This window comes from Aquarana catesbeiana, linkage group LG04 (assembly GCF_042186555.1).
Source record: "Aquarana catesbeiana isolate 2022-GZ linkage group LG04, ASM4218655v1, whole genome shotgun sequence".
Taxonomy (NCBI): Eukaryota; Metazoa; Chordata; class Amphibia; order Anura; family Ranidae; genus Aquarana; species Aquarana catesbeiana.
In genome coordinates, this window is record NC_133327.1 from 234650594 (window position 1) to 234663711 (window position 13118).

The 13118-nt window shown below is 39.7% G+C and overlaps 1 protein-coding gene across 2 annotated transcripts in view; it reads right to left on the minus strand.

The window, feature by feature from the left end:
* KCNMB3 (potassium calcium-activated channel subfamily M regulatory beta subunit 3) overlaps positions 1–13118 on the minus strand; it is a 68342-nt gene that overhangs the window by 39897 nt on the left and 15327 nt on the right. Inside the window, exon 1 of one of the 2 annotated variants that reach the window (XM_073629097.1) lies at positions 11100–11347. The exons of the other annotated variant lie outside the window; for it this stretch is intronic. Coding sequence (XP_073485198.1) covers positions 11100–11206 — 107 coding nt within the window. The 5' untranslated portion in view covers positions 11207–11347. Of the gene's footprint in view, positions 1–11099; positions 11348–13118 lie in introns of those variants that run through there. 2 annotated transcript variants of the gene reach the window in all.

The following is a 13118-nucleotide window of genomic DNA, read 5'->3' on the forward strand; positions in this document are numbered from 1 at the left end:
AAGTCACCTAATTAGTAAATAGAATCCACCTGTGTGTAATTTAATCTCAGTATAAATACAGCTGTTCTGTGAAGCCCTTTGTTAGAGAACCTTGGTGAACAAACAGCATCATGAAGCACCAGACAGGTCAGGGATAAAGTTGTGGAGAAGTTTAAAGCAGGGTTAGGTTAAAAAACAATATCCCAAGCTTTGAACATCTCACTGACTCACTCTGTTCAAGCCATCATTCGAAAATGGAAAGAGTATGTCACAACTGCAAACCTACCAAGACATGGCTGTCCACCTAAAGTAGAGCATTAATCAGAGAAGCAGCAAAGAGGCCCATGGTAACTCTGGAGGAGCTGCAGAGATCCATAGCTCAGATGGGAGAATCCACACGACATCGTGCACTTCACAAATCTGACCTTTTATAGGAGAGTGGCAAGAAAAAAGCCATAAGAAGTCCCGTTTGCAGTTTGCGAGAAGCCATGTGGGGGGGACACAGCAAACATGTGGAAGAAGGTGCTCTGGTCAGATGAGACCAAAATTGAACTTTTTGGCCTAAAAGCAAAAGGCTATGTGTGGAAGAAAATTAACACTACACATCACCCTGAACACACCATCCCCACCATGAAACATGGTGGTTGCAGCATCATGTTGTGGGGATGCTTTTCTTCAGCAGGGACAGGGAAGCTGGTCAGAGTTGATGGGAAGATGGATGGAGCCAAATACAGGGCAGTCTTAGAAAACCTGTTAGAGTCTGGGGCAGAGGTTCACCTTCCAGCAGGACAACAACCCTAAACATACATCCAGAGCACAATGGAATGGTTTAGATCAAAGCATATTCATGACCTAAATCCAATTGAGAATCTGTGGCAAGAATTGAAAATTGCTGTTCAGACGCTCTTCATCCAATCTGACAGAACCTTAGCTATTTTGCAAAGAATGGGCAAAAATGTCACTCTCTAGATGTGCAAAGCTAGCAGAGACCTACCCAAAAAGACTTGCAGCTGTAATTGCAGCAAAAGGTGGTTCTACAAAGTATTGACTTGGGGGCTGAATACAAATGCACACCACGCTTTTCATATATTTATTTGTAAAACATTTTTAAAACCAGCTATCTTTTTCCTTCCACTTTACAATTATGTGCCACTTTGTGTTGGCCCATCCCATAAAATACATTTATGTTTTTGGTTGTAACATGACAAAATGTGGAAAATTTCAAGGGGTATGAATACTTTTTTCAAGGCACTGTATCTTCATTATTGGAACATTTTTTAAAAAAGACTGGAATTGGAAATTTGAAAGACCATAAGGTAAATACTAAATTCTGAATAAGAGGGCATCATTGGAAGGGCTGGGGGGTATGTAGGGACATCTGAATTAGAGGGTGCCATTGGAAGGACCAGGAGGTATATAGTACAATCTGAAAGACAGGGTGTTATTGTAAGAACTAAGAGGTATATACTAAATTTTCAATAAGAGGGTCTCATTGGAAGGGCTAAGAGTTATAATACATTCTGAATTAGAGGGCGACATTGGAAGAGTTAGGAGGAATATGCTACATTCAGAATAACAAGGCATCTTTGGAAGGGCTAGGAGGTTTATACTACATTCTGAATAAGAGTGTGTCAGTGAATGGCTGGTAGGTATACACTACATTCTGAATAAGCAGGTGACCCTGGAAACCTCTGCATGCACATGGCAAAAGGGCATGTAGATTCAGCTATGCCCTACCAAGCTTCCAAACATCCTCCCTTTCCACAGGCCTATTACATACAGGGTTACAATCAATTTAAACAAGGCGATGGGGTCCTTTGGTAAAACACAACAAAAATATACAAACATTTCCATACATTTCTTAAGTGTCTGCATTTAATTTATGCTTCTAGAAATTCAGAAAAGCTATGTTTATTGATTTATTCAGTTCTAAGTCTGTCTTTTAAATGGTTTAATCTTTTTTTTTTCCAACACCTTGTTTTATTTTGATCTCTACTTTAACCACGTGACCACTGGGCAACCCCCTTAATAACCAGACCAATTTTCAGCTTTCGGTGCTCTCACACTTTGAATGACAATTAGTCATGCAACACTGTACCCAAATGAAATTAATTTTTTTGTCCTTTTTTTCACACAAATAGAGCTTTCTTTTGGTGGTATTTAATCACCGCTGGGTTCTTTATTTTTTGCGCTATAAAAGAAAAAAATACTGAAAATTCTGTTAAAAAAAAATGCATTTTTCTTCATTTCTGTTATAAAATTTTGCAAATTAGTAATTTTTTCTTCATATAGTTTGGCCAAAACTTATACCGCTACATATCTTTGCTAAAAATAACCCAAATCGGTGTATATTATTGGTCTTTGTGAAAGTTATAGAGTCCACAAGCTATGATGCCAATCTCTGAAAATTGATCACACCTGAAGTACTGACAGCCTATCTCATTTCTTGAGACCCTAACATGCCAGAAAAGTACAAATACCCCCCAAATGACCCCTTTTTAGAAAGAAGACATTCCAAGGTATTTAGAAAGATGCATGATGAGTTTTTTGAAGTTGTCATTTTTTCCCCACAATTCTTTGCAAAATCAAGATTTTTTTTTTCTTTTTTTTTTTTTCATAAAATTGTCATATTAGCAGGTTATTTCTCTCACACTGCATATGCATACCACAAATTACACCCCAAAACACATTCTGCTATTGAATAAAAAATGCAATTTATTGTTAGAATAATACAAAAATTCATACAGTTACATATTTAGGCACAAAGCTCTGCATATGTTGGCACTTAGCTCTATGGTGTTAATTATTGGTCAAAAAATATTCCATCAATAGTTTCAAATACAGACAAATAAATACATTAAAATAGGAACATTCATACATATAGGTTAGTCATGTGTACACGTAACGGTAGTTGTAAGCTCTACGTCGTTTCGGGACCTTATAGCCACTCATCAGGAGCATAACCGTAGTGATACCTATGAATTGGGGAGATAGTAGTATTGAATGGAGCTCCACTTCACACACTTACCTCTCACACCCTCACACCTCAATATTCACTTACCCTGTATATATTTTTTCAGATAGACACTCAGCACACTTCCTCCCTATGCAAGGGATTACCCTCCAAACCCATAAAATTTGTTCCTCACACCTCGTCGCCGCCTGGGGGGCTTTGCGCGCTGGTTCCGCCTGCCGGGATACGGCCCCTCAGCTTCGGGCCTAGGCATCTTTGGCTGGCTTGGCATCCTGGGCCGCACCGCCTCTGCGCAGACACTATTGTGAGTCCTGGCTAAAGTAACAATGTGATACTCATGTTTACTTTTACCCACCTGTTTATTCATACCATTCAATACTACTATCTCCCCAATTCATAGGTATCACTACGGTTATGCTCCTGATGAGTGGCTATAAGGTCCCGAAACGACATAGAGCTTACAACTACCATTACGTGTACACATGACTAACCTATAAGTATGAACGTTCCTATTTTAATGTATTTATTTGTCTGTATTTGAAACTATTGATGGAATATTTTTTGACCAATAATTAACACCATAGAGCTAAGTGCCAACATATGCAGAGCTTTGTGCCTAAATATGTAACTGTATGAATTTTTGTATTATTCTAACAATAAATTGCATTTTTTATTCAATCTATACTTTTGCTCCCATGTGCCTTGTTCAAAGTCCCGCACTTGTTCTCCCCCTATTTCACTATTGAACCGGGATGGAGGAGGGGTTTAGAACGGCCCCACTATCCTCATGCAAAGTCCCACTATACTGTTCTACCTTTTATTACATTCTGCTATTACTCCCGAGTATGGTGATACCACATGTGTGAGACTTTTACACAGCGTGGCCACATACAGAGGCCCAACATGCACGGAGCACCTTCAGGAGTTCTGGAGCACCCAGGCCAATTCTGACATTTCTCTCCTACATGTAAAAATCATAATTAATTTGCTAGAAAATTACATAGAACCCCAAAACATTATATATGTTTTTTTTTAACAAAGACCCTAGAGAATACAATGGCAGTCGTTGCAACTTTTTATCTCGCACGGTATTTGCGCAGCAATTTTTCTAACGCGTTTTTTTTTTTTAAAAAACAGTTTTGTGCTTAAAAAAACAAAACCGTAAAGTTAGCCCAATGTTTTTGCATAATGTGAAAGATGAAGTTATGTTGAGTAAATAGATACCTAACATGTCACCCTTCAAAATTGCAGACGCTCGTAGAATGGCGCCAAACTTCGCTACTTAAAAATCCCCATAGGAGACGCTTTAAAATTTTTTACTGGTTACATGTTGTGAGTTACAGAGGAGGTCTAGGGCCAAAATTATTGCTCTTGCTCTACCGATCGCAGCGATACCTCACATGTGTGGTTTGAACACCATTTTCATATGTGGGCGGGACTTACGTATGCGTTCGCTTCTGCATGCGAGCACACTGGGACACGGGGAAATTTTTTTTTTTTTTTTTATTGTTCATTTTACTTTATTTTTTTTAGTTTGATGCTTTTTTCCAAAAAATTAATTTTTTGATCACTTTTATTCCTATTACAAGGAATGTAAACATCCCTTGTAATAGGAATATGGCATGACAGGTCCTCTTTACAGTGAGATATGGGGTCAATAAGACCCCACATCTCACCTCTAGGCTGGGAAGCCTGAAATAAAAAAAAAAAACAAAAAAAAAAAACGATCCTGGCTTCAATCGTAGCGGTGAGGGTGGCGGGAGGGGGGATGTCCCCTCTCGCCTCCCGTAAGAACGATCAAGCAGCGGAACAGCCGCTATGATCATCCTCATGGTGTAGGGAATCGCCGGCTGAAAAAGCTGATATTTGAATGATGCCTGTAGCGGCACCCATCATTCAGATATCCCCGCACAAAGTCAAGGACGTCGTATGACGGCGGGCGGGCGGGAAGTGGTTAAAACACTTTTTTTTTTTTTTTTAACACAAAGTTGTCCATTTATACAATATTTCTAACACATAGCATATACATACCAAAAATGACACCCCAAAATAGATTCTCCTACTCCTCCTGAGTACGGCGATACCACATGTGTGAGACTTCCACAGCCTGGCCACATACAGAGGCCGAGTATGGCAGAGTATGGCTGAACATGGCTGAACATGGCTGGGTATGGCTGAGTATAGCCAAGCATGGCTGGGTATCACTGTGTATTGCAGAGTATTGCGGGGCATTGCAGAGTATTGCGGGGCATTGCAGGGCATTGCAGAGTACTGCACGGGGAATTGCAGAGTATGGCACGGGGAATTGCAGAGTATGGCACGGGGAATTGCAGAGTATGGCACGGGGAATTTCAGAGTATGGCACAGGGAATAGCAGAGTTTTGCAGAGTAGTGCTGGGTATTGCTAAGCATGGGGGGGGATGGCTGAGCATGGATTGATGGATGGTTGGATGTGACTGTATTTGTCACTGAGCAGCGCTGTGGGCACTACAGATCCAGCCCACAGTGCTGCTCCCTCCCCCTGTGTACCGATCAATACAGAGAGGGGAGGAGAGGTTTGTTTACATGTGATCGATCCGTCATTTGACGGAGTGATCACATGATAAACGGCCGCAATCAGCGGCCGTTTACCATGATGCACCGGGTCCTCTGGACCCGGTGGTCACGGATGTTCATGTGTGCGCGCCCCAGGGGGCGTGCGGGAGCGGTTTTCTAGGATCACGTCATAGTATGTGATCCCAGAGTTATCCAACCGCCCTGCAGCCGTCATTTGGCTATGGGCTGGTTGGTAACTGGTTAATAGCTTAACCACCTCAGCTCAGGAAGAATTTACCCCTTTCATGACCAGGCCATTTTTACCTATTCGGCACTGCACTACTTTAACTGGAAATTGAATAGTCATGCAACACTGTACCCAAATTAAATTTATATTTTTTCACACAAACAGAGCTTTCTTTTTGTGGTATTTGATCACCATTTCAGAAGATAGAGCCAGCAACTCCAATGATTCCTTAATCCATTTTATTAGTATATGAGAGTAAAAAATACAAATAGGTATTTTATCACCACTAGGGTTTTGATTTTTTGCTATATAAACAAAAAAGACTTTTTTTGAAAAAAAATTGTATTTTTCTTTCAGTTATAAAAAAATATCCAATAAAATTAAATTTCTTCGTAAGTTTAGGCCAAAATGTATTCCGCTACATGTCTTGTGAAAAAAAAACCCAATAAGTGCATATTAATTGGTTTGTGTGAAAGGTATAGTGTCTATATATTATATACTGTATATATTTGAAAATTGATCAATTCTGATGTACTGACAGCCCATGTCATCTCTTAAGGCCCTTAAAATGCCAGGACAGTACAATTCCCCCCAAATGACCAATTTTTTGGAAAGTAGACAGTCTGAGGCATTTAGTAAGAGACATGGTGAGTTATTTTAAGTTGCAATTTTTTTTTTAAATTTTTTTTTTTTTACATACTGTCACCAATGCAGTACAGTGTCATCATGACTGATGTGGCGGTGATCTGAAAAATGGACTGGTGACAGTATATTATAAAAAAAAAAATGACTCAATAAATAATTTTTAATGCAATTTATTTTTTTTTTTTTACATTTTTTTTTCTTTAACTTTCTTTTTTGCTATTTGTTTTTTTTTTTGTTTGTTTTTTTTTTATACATACTCTCAGATTAGTTCAGTGTCACCATAGTAACACTGTACTACTCTGGGGGGGGCGGGGTGATGAGGATTTTTTTTACATACTTTGCTGTTACAGTGATGATCATTGTAACAGCAATGCCCAGGGTTGCATTCATGACAGCTGTGATTACTAGTGATCTGTGATTGGCTACAGCAATCACATTGTACAGAGTGCTGTAATTTTTTTCACAGCTATCACATGGTACCTGGGCCAATCACAGCTTCATTCTGCAGGAATTACAGCTGTTATGAATGAAATTAATTCATAACAGCTTTGTTGATATTGTGATCATGATGCAATCCACGGGACATAGTGCAATGTAAATATTCGCCAGCACACCAAGTATCTTCAATTGCATCCAAACTATTTTTATTGAAAAAAGATCACATCACAAACAGTGTGGTGCAAAATTTCTGAGCCATGCAGGACCCCTACATCAGGCATGTGATTATCACACTCATCACATGCCTGACGAAGGAGCCCCACGTAGCTCCAAAATGTTGCACTACACTGTTTGTGATGTGATCTTTCTGCAATAAAAATAGTTTGGATGCAATTGAGGATCCTTGGTGTGCTGGCGATTATTGTATAAATATCATGTATGCTCCAGTATCCAGCTAGTGGTCGCTGCAGCACCCAGTACTTTTGAGAACTCATTCCTGGAAAATGTGCAACGTGCAATGGGAATATGGAGTGTTATCCGTGGACACAGCGGTCACGGAAGCGGCATGCTGTGCACCCCTAACCTGGAACAGGCTGGATTACGTATATGTATGTCATCCAGCCTGCAAAACAAAACCAGAGAAATTCCCTGCTCAACTTACAGACCAGCCTGCAAACAACCAAATTATCCTGTCTAACAGTATGCAGTAAAAACAGGGGTTTAGTTTGTACACATTTGCAAATACATGCATAAGCTACAGAGCCCCGTCAAGGCACCCTGGCATTTTCCATAGTCCTAACTCTAAATTTTGAGAGCCTTCACAGTGGAAGCACATGCATTATAATGGATAGGCAGAGGGCAGGTGAGCCTGAAGGGAGCCCACCCCTCCTTAAAGGCACAGGGGCGCACTGGACACCCACCACATAGCACAGTATAAGAGCCCTTTCACACTGAAAGCGCCCGGGCGTCGGCGGTAAAGCGGCACTATTTTTAACGCCGCGTTACCGTACTTTTAGCGGCGCTATTCCGCCGTTAGCGGGGCATTTTTAACCCCTGCTAGCGACCGAAAAAGGGTTAAATCCACCCGCAAAACGCCGCTGCAGCATCGCTTTGGCGGCGGTTCGGCAGCGCTGCCCATTGATTTCAATGGGCAGGAGTGGTGGAGGAGCGGCGTATTCACTGCTCCTCCACCGCTGCAAAGAAGATGATGGCAGGACTTTTTGTGACGCCCTGCCAACGCAGCGCCCCAGTGTAAAAGCACTCGGGCTTTCACACTGGGTTTGCAGCTGAGGCTTTTTTCAGGTGCTATGCAGGTGCTATTTTTAGCGCTGTATCGCCTGAAAAACGCCTCAATGTGAAAGGGGTATTACAGTACAAACAAATGGTCACTGTCATTGGCGGGGCCTGTAGCTTACACATGTATTTGCAAAGGTGTGCAGACTAAACCCTTGTTTTTAAGGCATACTGTTAGACAGGATAATTCGGTTGTTTGCAGGCTGGTCAGTAAGTTGAGCAGGAACTTTCTCTGGTTTTGCTTTGCATGCATTGTCCTTCCATCTGCTCCTTGCGGCAAAGGCCAGTTATAGGTGAGGGTAGTGGCCATTTATTTGTACATGTGATCCAGCCTGCCTGTCCAGGTCAGCAAGTGTTTAATAAAGTTCATGGACAGACTAGTGGAACATGCCTACACGTGTAATGCTAGCATTATCAGCTAACTAATCTCTTCATGTATTGTGCTCTCATTCCTTTCTTAAAATATAACTAAAGGCAACATTTTTTTTTGTTTTGGATAGAACACCTATTGGGTTTTGATTGCTGTCTGTACCCCCCCCCCCCCCCCCCATATGACAGAGATTCTCTTTTTTTCCCTGTTTACCATTAACATTAAAATGAAGGTAAAAGAAAATCCCAAATCTGGGGTTTTCCACAGAAAAGTAATAGAGGGTAAATCTTCCAATGGGGACACTAGCTCTGGTGACCTGGGGAGCCCCAATGGATTCCCCTAATTACCTCTCTCTTCCTATATTGGCTAAAGGAAGCAAAGGGGTTATAACCCTCCCTTATTCTATCCAAAAAAAACTTTTTTAAAGTTTTGCCTGTAGTTCTACTTTAAGATACTGCCTAGGAACATCTAGAGCAGCGATGCAAGGGGCTGTCTAAAATAGCCCTAGACCACAGAAAGTGATATAGCAACATTACCACTTTTTCACAAGATGTATATGGTCATTATAACTATACACAGGTATACCTAACAGACTGCAGGGTCACAGATTCCACTATATGAAGAAAAACTGAGGACAAAACAAATCTGCCCTAGACTGCTGTCAAGTATATTAATACTGCCCCAGGACACTAGCAGATATACAGGACATATATCGTGAACATACTTAATGGAGTGTGGTCATAAGTATAACACCTGAACCAGGGGTGTGTATTGACACTCTTATAACTACTCAAGTAAGGGTGTTTAGACATATAATGTACACTTGTTAACCATAAAGTGACTGTAAACTATCACCCTGTAAAACAACCCATTCAGTTTAAAATAGAAATGAAAGGCAAAAAAATTTTTTGTATAAATATAAAAAAAAATTATAAATACCTTTTTTTTTTTTTTTTTTTTTTTTTAAAAAAAAAATAAAAAAAAAAAGTGATCACATTTCCTCTGTTCTGCATAAGTGCTGGGGGGGGGGGGGGGCGCGCAGAGAGGCAGCAGCACACTGCGCTTCCCAGTGAATGGCTCTGCACTGTGGTGTGGCATTTCAGGACAAGTCTGATCATTGAAGGAGAACAAACTGAGTTCCCAGCACAGCTACAGAACTGACTACGGTGTGCTGACCTGCTTAGTGTGGTCACTTTTTAATAGGGAAGCAAGGGGACTAGCAGGAACACCAGGGATTTTTACATAAATGAAGCAATGCAAAGAGAACAGGATACTTTATCAGACATACAAGTACATGGTACAGCAGGCACATATCAGGAATATGAAGTGTTGGGGTAACAAACGTTTTAAACCTCTGAGGATGGATAACTCACTTGCTAATTAATACTGTGGACAATTTTACTCTCTGCCTATCTCTCACCTCTGACACACTTTATGTCCTTCCCTCATGTTCAATATTTTTTAGGACTGGCTATCACAAGTCTAAGCTTAGTTTTGGTAAAACTAAACTGCCAAGTTTGGCAAAAGATTATTAGATTGTTAGACATAAGACTTCATCCACTCAAATTTTTAGCTGTGCTATAATATTTTATTTAAATGTTTTTTGTTGTAATGCCATGCATAATCCTTTTCTGTCAAATTAATTTTGGGAACAAATAACATGGTCCATTGCTACAGAAATGCCGCCCGTCCTGGAAAACAAAAATAAGCACCAAAAAGTCGTTGAAGAGTTTGCAGGCTTAAAGGAACATTATTCTGCTTGTCATTCCATATCCAATATACCAAAAAGGTGGAAATTAGCTTTAGCCATGAGTAACAAATTATATAAATGTAATTTAGCAGAAACAAATGAAAGATTTAGAAAAGCTTAGCAATTATCACAAACAATAAAGAGCCATTTAACAACTGTCATCTCTGCCTTTATAAAAGATAAATTACCTCATTGCAAAATATGAATCCAAACCTGCTGACCCTACTTTCTTAAATAATATTTTAGTAAGCTTTCGATTCATAAACCGCAACATAAACCCAGCTGTATACAAGAAAAACAAGTATTCACGTTTCAATATTCACAAGACAAGCAAATTAAGCATCTCTTGTGAGCTCATACAAGTTTAGTACAGATTGTTGCCACATGCAGAAATTTTACGACAGGTACGGCACTCACAGCTTCAAAAGGTTGGACAAATAGAAGAGAGATATTGCAAGAGGTGTATGTGGTACCCAATCTCAGCACTAAATCTCTCCCTGCCTGTTTATGGACAAGGAATAAAACTAAACTCACAAAGCATACAATCTGAAATCATGTTAATCTCATTTTTGAAAAAAAACCTGGTAATCTGCCTGTACATGACAGGATTTGATTATGTAAAAGCAATCAGACTACTGAACAATTATTGAACATGCGTATCAATTTGAAAAATGTCATGACTTGCTGGCCTTGCTCTGGTCATCTCTACCTGGAATGGAACATTGGATAAAATTATTCAGCTAATGCATCTGTTTGTGTGAAAAACATGCTGAGATCTGTTCCCATCCAGGTACATATTGATTGGTGAATGATATCTGTAATTTGAAAGCTAAGCAAGAATTTATCTAAAAACAGAAACACCTCTCACCTCAAGTAATGTCTGCGGCTGCCCTGTAGAGTAATCTGGATGGGCACACTAAATGACTGCCTGTGTGCTACTGGCGGCATCCACATCTTTTCTCGGAATATTGCCATCAGTCCAGAGTATGTAACACAGACAGAGAGCTAACTCCATGCCTTGGCCATCACCTCTGAATAGGGACCACTTAGATACTTTTCCAAGTGCTTATATGTGCTGTCGTTAAAGTGGCCAAGATTAATACGCTTGAAAAGTAAGGAAAGTAGATTAGCTGCTTTAGTGCCAAGAAAGAGTTTGTCTCTTGTGAAGATAACAGGCCTCTAATTAAGGCTTGTGTAATGAAAAGCGTATTTGATCACCTGGGTGCTTCTACATCAGGCACTGACATGTTTCTATAGAAACCCTTATCCCACTGAGACATTCTAATGTCTCAAGAGCACGGTATGGACTGGAAGGGAAGATTCTGACTTCTTGTACAGCTGGCTCCCATGTCGAGTCAGAGTAATCAACGTCATATTCGCATCTGTGCTGCTACACCAGGGTTTCTCAGCCATTTTCTGCTGGATGCAGATCAAATCTGAATTAAACAAGGAATGATTGTTTACATATCTATTCCTAGATCTGATGAACATCATGCCATAAAAAACAAAGTTTGCTAAGTGCTCCAAAACTGGTCCAATAATTCATAGAGTCCTAAATTATTAGACTATTTTTGGAGCACTTAGCACCTTTTTATCTGTTTGTGCACTATATGTTATATTTTGTATTAATTAATACACTTTATTTAGCACTAGCACTTTAATAATATTTTTTTTTTATCATAGGTTTGCATTTATCACCATATTAATTCATGTATTTTACTCTTTTTTTTTTTACTTTGTAAAATTCTGTTTATTGAACAAGTACAGGAGATTACATACAACTTGAAATCTTGACATGGATTACATTCAGTATATATAGCTTAATGTATTATCACTAAATACAAAGAGAAAAAAAAAAAAAAAAAATCCCCCCCAAAACAACTTTTCCCCCATGTGAGTATCATAACGAGTAAGACATTCAAGTTGATAGTGTATACATTCTGTTATGTTATTTTGACTTCATTTGTCTAACATGACCTCATTTTGCAATACATTGTGGTGTAGGGACCTCGATCGGAAACAGGAGCACTGTAAATGTAAGGCTCGTGAACCAGGGTAGCTTAGGTCCTTTCGGTGCATGTATCTGGGGAGCTGAGCCACCTCTCCCACACTTTTTCATATTTGGTAGGGCATCCTCTATGGGAATAAATTATTTTCTTGTATGGCAGAGAATTATTTATTTCTAGCACCCATTGTGAAAATTCTGGTGGTGTGGGCCTCATCCATACTCTGGCTATTACCTTACGAGCTGAGAAGAGAGATTCTTGTAAGAATATTTTAGTAAATTTGTTAATTTCCGGGTCAGGAAAAATTCCCAATAAACACGGTTTTGGTTGTAGTGTGATGGGCGAGCCCATGGTATCATGTAGGAATTTTATAATCTGAGACCAAAACTGTTGGATCTTAGGACAATGCCATATTAGGTGAAAGAAGGTGCCTGCGGCATGGTTACACATTGGACAGTTAGTGGATTGGTTCCTCTTATATCTTGAGATCCTAAGTGGCGTGAGGTAAGATTTGTGTGTGATGAATATCTGAGTGAGCCGGTCTGCTATTTTAGGGGATACTAATTTGCATGTATCTAGGGCATCGCTCCACTCATCATCCTCAATAATACCTATTTCATCTTCCCATTTAGTTTTCAGAGCATATGCTTGGACAGTTGCCTGTGGAGTAGTTAACATGGCGTAGAATTGAGAGATCATTTTTTTGGGATCTGGGAATTTTATGGCGGCCATTAATGGATTGTCATTTAGGGTAAGTTCGTCTGTGGGGTATTGTGTATGAAAGGCGTGTCTTAATTGTATGTATCTAAAAAACATGGAGTTGGGTAATGCAAATTCCGACTTTAGAGTTTCAAATGTTTTCAATCTCCCATTATTTATTA